The sequence below is a fragment of the Cannabis sativa genome, chromosome X (assembly GCF_029168945.1).
Source record: "Cannabis sativa cultivar Pink pepper isolate KNU-18-1 chromosome X, ASM2916894v1, whole genome shotgun sequence".
Taxonomy (NCBI): Eukaryota; Viridiplantae; Streptophyta; class Magnoliopsida; order Rosales; family Cannabaceae; genus Cannabis; species Cannabis sativa.
Genome location: NC_083610.1, coordinates 83,891,846 through 83,906,107, shown reverse-complemented (window position 1 = coordinate 83,906,107; position 14,262 = coordinate 83,891,846). Strand labels below are relative to the sequence as shown.

Genomic DNA, 14,262 nt, shown 5'->3' with positions numbered 1-14,262 from the left:
TTCTGTGAAGATTCGTGTTTTTGATAGATTAGATTCTTCTTCTCCTTTCTTTTTACAGTTTGTTTATTGTAAAAAAAGATATTAATGAGCAATATTGCCCTTAAAAACAATTTGTTTCTAAAATTAAAAAAAAAAAATACCATTATAATGACTATTTACGAATGTACTCCTGAGATTTTCATCATATGGAACTATTTATATATTAAGCATGTTTTGATTAGACATGCTTTATATTGGCATAAAAAGTTATTATATGCGCACTACTATATATATTTCTTTTTAATTTAATATTTATATATATACACGGAAAATTTTATCATGAATAGTATTCGAATTTGGTATCTCAGCTTATCCATGCACTCAAATACATTTTGTCTAACATATATAAATATACACACACACTCAAACACCTCCCTACACTATCTTCAACTTGGCTTTTGAAGCCTTCTTCAGCACTTATTAATTTCCTTCATTTATTGAAAAAATTATGGTAAGTTATCTTTAGATTATATGTTGAAATAAAACATATCCTTTTTAATTTGCTATTGTATTCCGTAATGCGTTTACATATATTATTATTATTATTATATTTATATTATATAGTCTTATAATTAAGCTTAAATTATAAAATACATGTGTACGTACGTAGAGTTAAAAACATAATTATGTATAATATGTTTACGTACAGAGTTATATAGAGGGAAACGAGATGAGCCACAAGTCAGCTGGGCCGTGGGGAGGAGAGTGTGGGACCCGGTGGGACGACGGCGTTCACTGCTCCATAAGGCAAATGATAATCAGCCATGGAGCTGTAATAGATTCAATCCAGATCGAGTACGATACGAGGGGTTGCTCCCTTTGGTCGGAGAAACACGGCGGGAGTGGCGGAATCAAGACTGATAAGGTGAAGCTTGACTACCCAGATGAGTACCTTATCTCTGTCAGCGGTTACTTTGGTAGTATCAACGACTGTGGGCCTATCATGGTCCGATCCCTTGCCTTTGACACAAACAAGAGAAGATTTGGGCCTTATGGCTTTCAGAAAGGGACCCACTTCTCCTTTTCCTTGACTGGTGCCAAGATCGTGGGCTTTCATGGACGAACTACTGGGCTTCATTTGGATGCTATCGGTGTCCATGCCAAGCCTTTTGTGAATATCAAAACGGTCCACACTCTGGCCCAGAACCGAATAGGACTTGGAGTTGTTGGTGGTGGTGGTGGTGGTGCTGTTGTTGGAGGAAACAATAAGGCCATTGATATCATGGTTGCCGTCAGAGAAAAAATGGATAATATGTATATATCCGATGGAGGTTTCATTGGAAAGAACGAACAGGTGCATACATACACACACATGTCAACAATCAACTATACCATATATACATATTCATGATGTCTATAGTAATGAACTTATTAAGGATTAACTGCTTGGGAATTTGTAGGCATTTACAAGTACAGGTCATCATGAGACAGTGAAAGGTAGCGGCGGCGGGTACCACCAGAGACAAGTTGGAAGAGATCAGAAAGAAAACTATATGATTATGCAGCCTAATAATCATACTACTTATAGTAATGAAGAAACTGATCAGTATTCCAATTATTCCAATGACCACAGGGTGAGTAGATAGATTTCAAATTATAGTGAAGTAGACTTTTAATAAATTCTATTCTATTAACTACCTTTTCGATCGTGGCGTCCAGGGGTTTTATGGACATAATGAATCATCACCTGTTAAAGGGTACCCTGCACCTGCACATATGGGAAGACCTACAAAAGAATTCGACCATTACAACATGGATGCAAAACATGACCGTCACCATTACAGCGAATATGAAACAAAGGAAAAGGTTTTAATGCTTATAATAAATTGTTAAACACTGACTAACATATAACAATTTCATGATCATCATCACCATCATATTGACCTATTTCGTAGGTGTATGGAGCAACAGGACGCCCAAGTCCAAAGTACAATATTATTGATCATGATGATCAAGGTTATGCTCTTTCACCTGAACGTGGCATGTATAGAGAGTATGAAACAAAAGAGAAGACTAAGGTGTGTTAACTCCTGTATTATATAATTATAGGTTTAATTGCACTATAATTCAAAAGAAGTAGGGTGTGTTAACTATAGGGATTGCACTAATTAAGTACTATGTATCAATGAAATTTAATTTCAGTTGTATAGTGGTGGTGGAGGCGGAACAGAGAAGAATTATGGAAACATGATGCGAACAGAGGGAAATAATATGTTCGGGCAAAACAGAGACTTTAGCGATTATGAAATTAGTAATAAAGAGAAGGTAAGCATGCATTAATTTACTAGTTGGTGTGGTGAGGTGAGGTGACTGACTGATTGTCTTGATTTCAGTTGTACCAGTCTAGTGGCCACATTCAGAGTCGGCCACCACAGGGTGGAAAACAAGCTGTGTCGTATGGACCTTGGGGTGGTACTGGGGGGATGTTATTTGACGATGGAGTGTATACAGGAGTTCGAGAAATCCATATAGCACGCTCTGGTGGTGTAGTTTCCATTAAAGTTTGCTACGACATGAATGGCAGGGCCGTTTGGGGAAACAAGAATGGTGGAAATGGAGGGTTCAGGTTGGACAAGGTCAGACTAGATTCTACAGAGTGCTATTTTATATATATAAGAAACCACTGAAATATAAATACGTAGTTGGGTTGGGCTAACAACTTTTCTTGTTGGTTGTTGTTTTGTGATTTAATGAATGGTGAATCAGATAACTTTCGATTACCCACATGAGTACTTGACTCATATAAGTGGATATTACGGGTCAATGATCTTAAGAGGACCAACAGTGATTAAATCCCTGACTTTTTTCACCAACAAGAAGAAGTACGGTCCCTTTGGGGATGAACAAGGAATACCCTTTTCCTCTGGCCAGAAAGATGGCATTGTCGTTGGATTTCATGGTAAAAAGGGTTGGTTTGTGGATAGCATAGGAGTCCATGTTCTTAATGTCGTAGAGGGGAAGTATTCACAACCTAGGCCTACTTACGACATGAATTCCACATTGACCAACATCAGATATGGTCATGACCAGGTAAAACAGAACATGTTCTTAATAACTATAGTTTACATTTGAATTATAAAAACATTTAACATATTTTATTATTATGAATTGATCATGGGAAGGTTGTTTCATCGCCGGTGAAAGGACCAATTCCGTTAGGTCAAGGGCTGCTGCCAGCCATGATGGTGAAAGAGCCGACGGGTGGATGTGGTTCAGGACCTTGGGGTGGGGATGGTGGTAAGACATGGGACGATGGAGTCTTCACAGGGATTAGAAAGATTTTCTTGACAAAAGGAGAAGCCATTCTCTCTATTCAAATAGAGTATGATCGCAATGGTCAATCCATGTGGTCTGTTAAGCATGGAACCAACAACGATGGTAGCTGTCATGTGGTACGTAATACTAATAATATATATCTATATATATATATAGTATTGGTGTATATATATTTTAATTATAAAATTAACTAATTAATGGCATGTATTGTAGATCCAATTTGAGTATCCACATGAAGTGTTGAGTGGCATAAGTGGATATTATGGAGCGGTTATGGGAGACGCATGCAAGATTGTAGTGAAGTCCTTGACTTTCTACACCAATAGAGGAAGGTACGGACCATTTGGGGAGGAGATGGGAACATATTTCACTTCTCCAAGAAACGAAGGCAAGATAGTTGGGTTCCATGGAAAGAGTGGGGACCATCTTTATGCCATTGGAGCTCATATGCAGCCCTGGTGCCAGGATCGGTCTGCCGATCACCAAGGACCCATCAAAATGATTCTCAACAAAATCTTCGCTTAGGAATAATGGATCCTACCCTATCTTATATATTGTTAATTTCGAAAACTGTATTGTATGGTATTTGCAAACAAGTCATGACTTCCAGTACTACGTACAATAATGTACTCTTACCCTGGAGGAAAATGAGTAAAATAAGGAAAGAATCATCTCTATATATAATGTAATGAAGCAGTATATATATATATGGTTTATATGGGTATACTGCGTGGTATTTCTTTCACACAACTACTTGTCAGTATTGTTAGAAATTTATAAAGAGCAGACATTACTAATTGATCCATATAATTTAGAGAGTATTGCAGAAACCTATGAATTGAATGATATAGTCTATAAGAACATATTTAATTGATCCATTGAGATAATTGAAGAAATAATGAAGATTGTTAGTGCAAACTCCAAAGGATCTCTTTCCACTTTACATCTTTAATACAGAATTAGGTAGGGGACCTACCAATAAAATCAACACTTCTACTTCAATTGGATTTTACATAAATATTAAACCCATTAACTATAGATCTAATAATTATAGAGCATTGCTATTAGGTACCAGTAGTGTCTAGCACCTTCTCGACATGTCGCGTTGCGATTGGCTAGCGATACTCCCTAAAAGCTATTATATTAAATTATATAGGACCCGATACTGCGATCGAGGTCGTGGCAGGGGAGGAAGATATAACAACAGCAATTGTCCCATCTATCAGATCTGCACGAGGCCTGGTCATGTTGCTTCAAAATGCTACCATTGTTTTGATCTATCCTTTCAAGCCACCAACTCTTCCTCTTCAAACCAGAACCAGCAGCAAAACACTAACCAAAATACCTTCACCAATGAACAAAACAATCATCAACAAGCTTATTTCACTACTACCAACAACCTCAGTGACAGTGCTTAGTATATTGATATAATTCAATTAATAACATTTTAAAATGAATGTTAATTAAGATTTTAAAAAAATTATAAAATAGTGATTAATCACTGTATTAGTAATTAAATGATTTATTTTCTGGAATTAGAGAAAAAAATATATGCATCCTACATTTTGATATATGTTCACAATGAAAAGCACATTACAATTGTATTTTTTTAAGCTGATTCGAGTAACGACGTGACCGATATTATCTGTAAAATTTGAGAGAAAAGAGAGAAGGAAGAAAGAGAGAAAGGGAGTAAGTGAGAGATGGAAAAGAAGAGAGAGAAATAAATGTATAAATAAAAGTATTAAAATATACCCAAATAAGTAAAAATAAATTGACCAAATTATTTTTGACAATTACATTAAAAATAAGCTCCAAAGGTAAAATTCCTTAATATTTATTATTAGTTTTCGAAAACAAATTGCTAAATACAAGTAATTCTATAACTTTTTCTAAAAAAAAAAGTAATTCTATAATTGATTGCATTGATAAAATGCAAGACAGATATAGAATACAGATGATAAAATATTTTATTTATGAATCATATAGAGTAGATTAAAACAGAAGAAAAATAAAATTTATTTGCAAACTCTGAAAATAAATTCTCCTTCGAAAAATGAAATATTAAAGAAAAACTACTTTTCAAATTTAAAAAAAAACCCAACTTGTTATTTTACGGATAAAATTAAAGTTAAATATTATTTTAGATCTTATTCTTTTTTGTACAAAAGTTACTGAATGATATTAAATGACAAAATAGATCATGTATTTTCTAAAAGAATAAAAATAAGACGCTGAACTTAATTTTTAATAATTATATAACTAACTTTAAGATAATTTTTAATACAAACATATACAGAAAATGTAATCAGTTTTGTCATATAGATCAGATTATTATAAAGTTTTATTTTGACCAAAAATTAGTTTATATTTATACAATTTTAGAAAATACAGAATTCATTTTATCATTTTATAAAACAGATAGTCCAATTAATAACTTTTACAGAAAATCATATTTACCCTAAAATTAAATATAAACTACTACCCTGCTTCACGCCATACTATAAGCTCGTACACCCTACTGATTCAACCAATCAGTTGCCAGTAAAAACTTCATTCAACCAATCAATTGCCAGTAAAAACTACATCCCTGGCCTAAAAAAGTCCTATAATATATAAATAAAGAAAGGGAAATTTGATTTTCTACACTTACATATACCTAATATTTTATTTCTAAACTAATACATATCATCATTGAAAATATATGACCACTTTATCTAAAATCCAAAAATACCCCTCTCAAATTTTCCATACTTTTTTTTAGTGCAAAAACATAAAAAAAAAAAGAAAATTGGTAGTCCGATGGGGTCCGATGGTAGTCCGATGGTGGTCCGATAGTCACCTGATGCTACTTTTGTATGCACAAAAACATAAAAAAAAAATTGGTAGCAGATTTGGTCCGATGGTAGTCCGATGGGTCTGATAGGTGGCCCGATGGGTGGTCCGATGGTGGCCCGATGGGGTGGCCCGATGGGGTGGCCCGATGGATGGTCCGATGGGTAGCCCGATGGGTGGTCCGATGGTGTAAATGGGGTGATGTAAATAGGGGTATTTTAGGGATATCATAAAAATTGTCATATTTTACAAATATTAGTTATTATTTGTTTAGAAAAAAAATTTTAACGAAATGTAAGCATAAAAAATCAAATTTCCCTAAAGAAATAACAAATATTTATTCTGCTCATAAAATAAATAATAAAGGATTATCCAATATCCATTGGATAGTGTATGATGATGATGAGCCACCCGCTAATTAAGTCAGCCATGAACCCAAAATGCCGACCTTCTTCTGGGCGGTAATCATAAACTGGAAAATCCACGCGAGTTCCAACAATGGAGAACGTAGTTATCCCCTGCAATCTTAAACCTCCCATAACTATAAGTCCCACCAAATCAGGCCATGGCTATCCCTCTGAATTTTCTCCAAAACCCACCAAACTTACCATTCCTGTGTTTGCTGAAACGCACCCCAAATTCCCAGATTCTCATTTGGATAACCTCTGCAAAAACGGACGGCTCAGCGAGGCAATCATAGCTCTGGACTCCATTGCCGAGCGTGGGTCCAAGGTAAAACCCAAAACCTATATCAACTTACTCCAGTCTTGCATTGATGCGAATTCTATTGAGTTGGGTCGGGAGCTTCATGCTCGGATGGGTTTGGTTGAGTACGCTGACCCTTTTGTTGAAACTAAATTAGTCAGCATGTATGCGAAATGTGGTTACTTGGATGATGCACGCAGCGTTTTCGATGAAATGCGTGAGAGAAACTTGTTCACGTGGTCAGCTATGATTGGTGCGTGCTCTAGAGCGAAGAGGTGGAAGGAAGTTTTAGAGCTTTTCTTCTTGATGATGAAAGGTGGTGTTGTTCCCGATCAGTTCCTCCTGCCTAAGATTTTGGAGGCTTGTGGGAATTGCAAGTGTCTTAAGACTGCCAAAGTGATACATTCGATGGTGATTCGATGTGGTTTCAGTGGTTCTATTCGAGTCAACAATTCAGTTTTGGCAGTGTACGCAAAATGCGGGAAAATGGATTGGGCCAAGAGTTTTTTCGAGAAGATGGAGAAGAGGGACGTTGTCACTTGGAATGCAATTATATCTGGGCTTTGCCATACTGGTCAGGTTAAAGAAGCTGCAAGACTTTTTGATGAAATGAGGGAGGAAGGGACTGAACCGGGTTTGGTAACTTGGAACATATTGATTGCTAGTTGTAATCATTTAGGGAAAACTGATGTTGCAATGGGATTGATGAAAGACATGGAAAGTTTTGGGATTGCTCCAGATGTATTTACTTGGACTTCTATGATCTCAGGGTTTGCTCATAATAACAGGAGAGGTCAGGCCTTAGATTTGTTCAGAGAGATGCTTTCGGCAGGGGTCAACCCGAATGCAGTTACTATAGCAAGTGCAGCTTCAGCTTGTGCATCTCTAAGATCACTCAACAAAGGGCTGGAAGTCCATGCTTTTGCAATTAAGATTGGTCTTTTAGATAATGTTTTAGTTGGAAATTCACTTGTTGACATGTATTCCAAGTGTGGGCAATTGGAAGCTGCTCAAGAAGTCTTTGATATGATTAAAGACAAAGATGTTTACTCATGGAACTCAATGATTGGTGGGTATTGCCAATCTGGTTACTGTGGCAAGGCTTGTGAACTCTTCATGAAAATGCAGGAATCAGATGTACTACCTAATGTTATCACCTGGAATATCATGATCTCGGGATATATACAGAATGGTGATGAAGACCAAGCCATGGATCTCTTTCAGAGGATGGAGAAAGATGGCAAAATCAAGCGAAACACCGCGTCGTGGAACTCTCTCATTGCTGGTTACCTGCACCGGGGGGATCAAGGCAGGGCACTTGGGGTATTTCGACAAATGCAGTCCTATGGTGTTAGTCCTAATTTGGTTACCATGTTAAGTGTTCTGCCTGCATGTGCAAGTATACTTGCTGCTAAAAAGGTCAGAGAGATACATGGCTGCGTATTACGCAGAAGCTTAGAGTCCGAAACTCCAGTGGCAAATTCATTGGTGGATACTTATACCAAGACTGGGAATATGAAATATTCAAGGGCTATATTTGATAGAATGTCATCTAAAGATATTATCACTTGGAATTCAATCATTGCCGGTTATGTTTTGCATGGGTTACCAACAGTTGCACTTGATCTATTTGATCAAATGAACAAATTGGGATTGAAACCAAATAGAGGTACTTTTGTTAGTGTTATCTATGCATACAGTCTTTCTGGGTTATCAGAAAAAGGAACGCTAGCTTTCTCTAGTATCAGTGAAGATTATAGTATCGTTCCATGTCTAGAACATTATTCTGCTATGGTAGATTTATATGGCCGTCCAGGTAGGATTAAAGAGGCAATGGAGTTCATTGAAGATATGCCCGTAGAACCTGACTCCTCAATTTGGGATGCTTTACTTACTGCTAGTAGGATTCATAGGAACTTTGGAATCTCAGTACATTCTCTAAATCATTTGCTTGAGTTGGAACCTGGGAATCACTTGATTCAGAGGTTAAGAGCTCAGGCTGATGCTTTAGTTGGGAAAAAATCTGAGAGTGATTCCAAAATGAGAAAGCTAGAGAAAGAAAGTTCCACTAAAAGGAATATGGGACGGAGCTGGATTGAAATTAACAACAGAGTCTACACATTTGTTGCTGGGGATCAATCTCAACTTCATCTATATCCTTGGATACATGATATAGCAGAAAAAGTGGGTAAATTTGGTTTACGTGATGGTTTTTGCTTTGAGGAAGAAGATAGGGAAGAGGTTGGTGGTGTGCATAGTGAAAAGCTTGCAATTGCTTTTGCCCTTATTGAGTTTCCAAGGAAGGCCCAATGTATCAGAATAGTTAAACACCTGAGAATGTGTGAAGGTTGCCATGAGACAGCAAAGTATGTCTCCAAGGCCTATGGGTGTGAGATATACGTGAGTGATTCAAAGTGTTTACATCGTTTCAGTAAAGGGCAATGTTCTTGCAGGGACTATTGGTAGTCCTCAACTCAATCTCCCAAAGAGGGAGAATTAATTGGTTGAAGATGGCCAACGTACTCAATGAAAATAATATATTTTTTTTCTTTTTTCTTTTTTACTGTTGAGCAACTTGTAGTGTAAAAATATTGTAGCATCTGATATTGTAAATGATTTATCTGTTGTTCAATTCAGTACATCTTCCACGAGAAGCATACTCAAGATTCATTCCATTTACAGCAATTTTCCATTCCCCATAAAAATGTAAATTGAGATTCGGTCCGAGTCTGACTGATAATAGTTTGCTTAGTTATCAAGCGATATAATCCGATTAAAGAAATAGAAAGATATTTTGCATAGTTGAATGGTTCGATTACAGAATCATATATAGAACTTAGTATATATGGGGAACAATTCATCATGGAATCAGTTTGGTGAACTAAAAAAGCTTTTCTTTTATTTCTTCTTTTTGGTGAAATGAAGTTGGATAATAGCAGTAAAAGCTATTAATGACTAATGAGCTGGCATTCCAATTTTTAAGTGGAAAATTGAACCAAGTAAATTTTGAGGGCATGTGGATCTATAAAGAAGAGTGAATCAAAATGCACAATTTTTTAGTGGAGACATATTAATCATTCGTAGTATCGTGTTATGTTCGCGTCGACACGATTATAACATGATACAATTTAAGTAAATACAAACATGACATACTTATTAAATATGTGGAAAACTCAAATTCAAACACGAACACGAAATAATATGATAGTACAATTATTAAGATACATTATTTTTTTTCTTTTAAAAAAATTATTTACGATAATTAATTTATTTTATTGTGTCTACGCGATTATGATAAGATACAATTATCAATTCTATCATGAGTATCAAACGACACAATTACGACACAATACGATTAAAGTAAACACAAACACGACATGATTATTAAATGCGTTGAAAACTCCAAAACGACTTAGCTATCATTTTCAAGTGGTGCTATACGAACCATATTGATAGCCCTAATTACATGATTCCTTGAATGAGAATCCAAGGAATGAAGGAAAGAAAAAAAAGGTCAACAAATGATCGCTACTAAGAAGGTAAAACTTTTTTGTTCCTTTTTGTAAAGCTGAAAAGGAAAGAATGAGCAATATTTGGGTCGACGTGTCTATGTCCTCCCACTCCCATGCAAAGATGCTCATCATGCTCCTCCATATCCATATATTCCAAATTTAGAATAAAGGATTGAGCCTACCTGCTCCCATTTACTGATTCTTTGTATTAAACAAACACAAACACAAAATGGCAAATAATAAAATCTCTGATTGAAGTGAATATGGAATACTTTTTCAGATACATATCATGAAAGACTAGATAGAAGAAAGGATCTGATTCTTCTTTCCTGAACCCATGCCCTCCCTCCATAGTGCTATACCGTGAATGATAAATATTCATAGTGCTCCATATCGAAATTAAAGTTATAAAAATTCATTGTATTGTATATTATATTAATATTTTAAGTTCTTTCCCCTATACTCAGCACCCCTTTTGATGTTCATAAATTCATACTCATATCTTCACTCTTTTCATCACTGCAATTAACATTCATTCACTGAGCTCTTTAATTCGCTAGCTTCCTTCATCTTCTCTGTTCCAATATGGTAATTGCTTATATTTATTTTTTCCAATTTAATTTGTACTATAGGTGTTTAGTTTGAACTAACTTTGATGATATGCTCTGTTGTTTGAAAACAGAGTACGTTTGAAGAAATGGAGAAGAAACCCGTAAGACTTGGGCCATGGGGAGGTGATGATGGCCTCGATTGGGACGATGGTGTCTACTCAACGGTGAAGCAGGTGGTCGTAGCTCATGGAACCACCATTGACTCTATTCAGATTGAATACGACAATAACGGGAGCTCTGTTTGGTCAGAGAAGCATGGTGGTCGTGGAGGCCCTAAAGTTGACAATGTAAGTAACATATAACATAACGTAAGTTAATTTGTTCAGAAGAAGAAAAAATAAAATAACAAAGACGAAAACTTTTTCTTTCACAGATCAAACTTGACTACCCACATGAATATTTGACCTCCATTAACGGTTACTATGCTAAGCTAAACGAATGGGGTCCGCCCATAGTTCGTTCACTGACACTGAAAAGCAACAAAAAATTGTACGGCCCATTCGGAGTAGAAAAAGGTTCAAGTTTTTCTATCCCAACGAGTGGTGGAAAAATTGTTGGTTTTCATGGGAAAGCGGGTTGGTTTGTGGACTCCATTGGGGTTCATTTGAAGACTCTTCCTAAACAAAACGTCGTCGTCCACACCAGAACTACTCAGGTTCATCACACTGCTCAAAACTACATGGTTAATGCCACTTCCGAAAACATGAATGGCTTTTCTGTTATACAAGGTAGTGTAGGCCAAAGCTATGATATAGTTGTTGCCGTGAGACAGAGAGATGATAACAGTAATAAGAACAACAATTATAATAATAACAACAACAACTTTGGTTCTAAACCTTTGCCAAACAACAAGCTCACTAGGCAATTGTCTTCTTCTGACTCTGATTCTTCTCGAGAACTTAGTGACGTGGGAGGAGGCAAAGAACACAAAAAAGAGAAGAAGAAGGTACGTAGTTAATTAATGAAGGGCTTAATTTATTTATTCTCACATGTACACTAGCTTTGATATATAATAGTTTTACTTAATTAAATTGGTAGGTGACTATTACACCTGTTAAGGAGAATACGACACCCTCAAAGTCAAAGATTGAAGGTGTGGTAAGCTGTGGTCCTTGGGGTGGAACGGGTGGGTCTTCCTTTGACGAAGGAGCTGGTTATACAGGCGTCAAACAGATCAACATATCTCGAAACGTTGGTATTGTATACATAAGAGTCCTCTATGATCGAAAAGGTGAATCTGTTTGGGGCACCAAACATGGTGGAACTGGAGGTTTTAAATTTGACAAGGTGAAATTACTAATATTGGTAGCATGATGATTAATTGAGTGTTGTAATAACAAACATGTTTGATTTGATTTGATTTTGATGGGCACAGGTAATATTGGACTATCCAAACGAAATATTGACCCACATTTCGGGTTCATATGGGCCGGCAATGATAATGGGCCCTCAGGTGATCAAGTCCTTGACTTTCCACACCACAAAAGGGAAGCACGGCCCATATGGAGAAGAACAAGCAGGAGGAGGAGGGTGTTTTACCTCCAAAGTAAGGGAAGGCAGAATTGTTGGGTTCCATGGGAGAAGAGGACTGTTCTTAGATGCTATTGGGGTTCACATTTTAGAAGGGAAAATAGTGGCAGCAGCACCAGCAGCAGTAGATCATACCTCAAATCTTATTAATTCCAAAGCAATTGTCCCAGTCCCACCACCAGTTGTTAATAATGTTATAAAAAGCCATAATAATGATGATGACCCTTTTCATAATAATAAATCAGGTATATCTGAGATAGATCATCCTCAGTGGCGTAACAAATTAGTTCTTGCAAAGCGTGGAACAACTGCTGAAGAGGTAACTTATTGATATATATTATTACAATTACTTATTGTTATAATAATGAACATGCATGATGAATATGAGAGACTATATATATATGTATATATAGATTGCATGTGGAGTGATGAAAGAACCAGCCCCATGCGGAGCAGGACCATGGGGTGGGGATGGAGGCAGAGCATGGGACGATGGAGTCTTTTCTGGGATTAAGCAGATATATTTGACAAGGTCACCTGAAGCCATTTGCTCTATACAGATTGAGTACGACCGAAATGGTCAACCTGTTTGGTCTGTTAAACATGGTGGAAATGGAGGAAACACACCACATCGGGTATACATACATACATATATACATATTTATATATCCAAATAACATTACTTATATGAGATTATTATATATTGTTTTGACATTAATAGCTATATATATACTACTGACATGCATGCATGCACACAGATTAAGTTGGAGTATCCAAATGAGGTGTTGATATGCATATCGGGGTATTATGGTAGCATGACCAAAGATGATGAAAAAGCCAAAGTAATAAGATCATTAACCTTCAACACAAGTCGAGGGAAGTACGGTCCTTATGGGGAGGAGATAGGGACTTACTTCACATCAACTACAACTGAAGGAAAAGTGGTGGGATTCCATGGAAGAAGCAGCATTTACTTGGATGCCATTGGTATTCATATGCAACACTGGCTTGGAAATCAGAGAACCTCCAAGACTTCTCTCTTCAAAATCTTCTAATAATACTAATTAATCTATTATTACTATTTGTAAGCTAATAATTACAGGTATAATAAGTTGCTTTCAAAAAAAAAGGTCTAATATAAGTTTATATTGATATATTATTATAATATAATAAACGAAGAAATAACAAGACCTTATAATAAGTTTTAGCTACGTACTTATGTTTCTGGGTTAAAGCTTTATAAATTGTTTCAATATATATATATAGAGGTTGATGATGCAAAATATGTTTCTGTTACAAACTTCCAATGCTTTGTTCATATTTGACTAATTCTATGGTTTCTTATTGTTTCGAACTTTTAAACAATGTAATTGCACTACACAAGAGCATCCTAAAATATAAGTTCACTTCACAAAATATATATACTAGTAAAAAGTTACGTGCGAGGCACGTATACTAAATTTTATGTTAGTCTTTTTCTACGTTATTAAAAAGTGATACAATTAAAAATTAAAAAAAAATATTATTAGTTATTAGGTTCAATATCATTACCCTGTGTTCATTTTTAAGGGAAAAAAATATTTATGAAATAATAATTTGTTGCAACGCGAGTACAGGCAAAATTCAGAAAATATAGCATTTATTAGTACAGTATTGACAATTTCAACAGTAAATTAACTGATTGTATACTTTTTTGTCTGCTAACATTAAGCTTTTGATATTTGAGTGGTGAACTCTTATTCCGCTTTTCAAAT

The 14,262-nt window shown here is 35.9% G+C and overlaps 3 protein-coding genes across 3 annotated transcripts; all 3 read left to right on the top strand.

Annotated features, from left to right (window-relative positions):
* The first annotated feature begins 298 nt into the window (after window positions 1-298).
* On the top strand, window positions 299-4,039 carry LOC115701284 (jacalin-related lectin 3). The gene is made up of 10 exons (XM_030629038.2): window positions 299-490; window positions 689-1,333; window positions 1,440-1,613; window positions 1,699-1,845; window positions 1,935-2,057; window positions 2,182-2,304; window positions 2,373-2,615; window positions 2,746-3,069; window positions 3,162-3,431; window positions 3,529-4,039. The coding sequence occupies exons 1-10, from the start codon at window positions 488-490 to the stop codon at window positions 3,838-3,840; spliced, it is 2,364 nt and encodes a 787-aa protein (XP_030484898.2). The 5' UTR covers window positions 299-487; the 3' UTR covers window positions 3,841-4,039.
* A 2,451-nt stretch (window positions 4,040-6,490) lies between these two features.
* LOC115701263 (pentatricopeptide repeat-containing protein At1g19720) lies at window positions 6,491-9,512 on the top strand. The gene has a single exon (XM_030629016.2). The coding sequence runs from the start codon at window positions 6,649-6,651 to the stop codon at window positions 9,319-9,321; it is 2,673 nt and encodes an 890-aa protein (XP_030484876.2). The 5' UTR covers window positions 6,491-6,648; the 3' UTR covers window positions 9,322-9,512.
* Window positions 9,513-10,766: 1,254 nt separating this feature from the next.
* LOC115701293 (jacalin-related lectin 3) lies at window positions 10,767-13,784 on the top strand. The gene is made up of 7 exons (XM_030629050.2): window positions 10,767-10,955; window positions 11,050-11,265; window positions 11,352-11,924; window positions 12,017-12,265; window positions 12,354-12,827; window positions 12,922-13,143; window positions 13,267-13,784. Exons 1-7 carry the CDS (start codon window positions 10,953-10,955, stop codon window positions 13,561-13,563), a joined length of 2,034 nt encoding a protein of 677 aa, XP_030484910.2. The 5' UTR covers window positions 10,767-10,952; the 3' UTR covers window positions 13,564-13,784.
* Window positions 13,785-14,262: the final 478 nt, after the last annotated feature.

Excerpts from the sequence above, each read along its gene's own strand:
- LOC115701293 (XM_030629050.2), top strand. Across the intron at positions 12,828-12,921 it reads GTGGAACAACTGCTGAAGAG|ATTGCATGTGGAGTGATGAA; the intron begins GTAACTTATTGA and ends ATGTATATATAG. Across the intron at positions 13,144-13,266 it reads GAGGAAACACACCACATCGG|ATTAAGTTGGAGTATCCAAA; the intron begins GTATACATACAT and ends GCATGCACACAG.
- LOC115701284 (XM_030629038.2), top strand. Across the intron at positions 2,305-2,372 it reads AAATTAGTAATAAAGAGAAG|TTGTACCAGTCTAGTGGCCA; the intron begins GTAAGCATGCAT and ends TCTTGATTTCAG. Across the intron at positions 3,070-3,161 it reads TCAGATATGGTCATGACCAG|GTTGTTTCATCGCCGGTGAA; the intron begins GTAAAACAGAAC and ends GATCATGGGAAG.
- LOC115701263 (XM_030629016.2), top strand. The coding sequence starts at position 6,649 with ATGGAGAACGTAGTTATCCCCTGCAATCTTAAACCTCCCATAACTATA.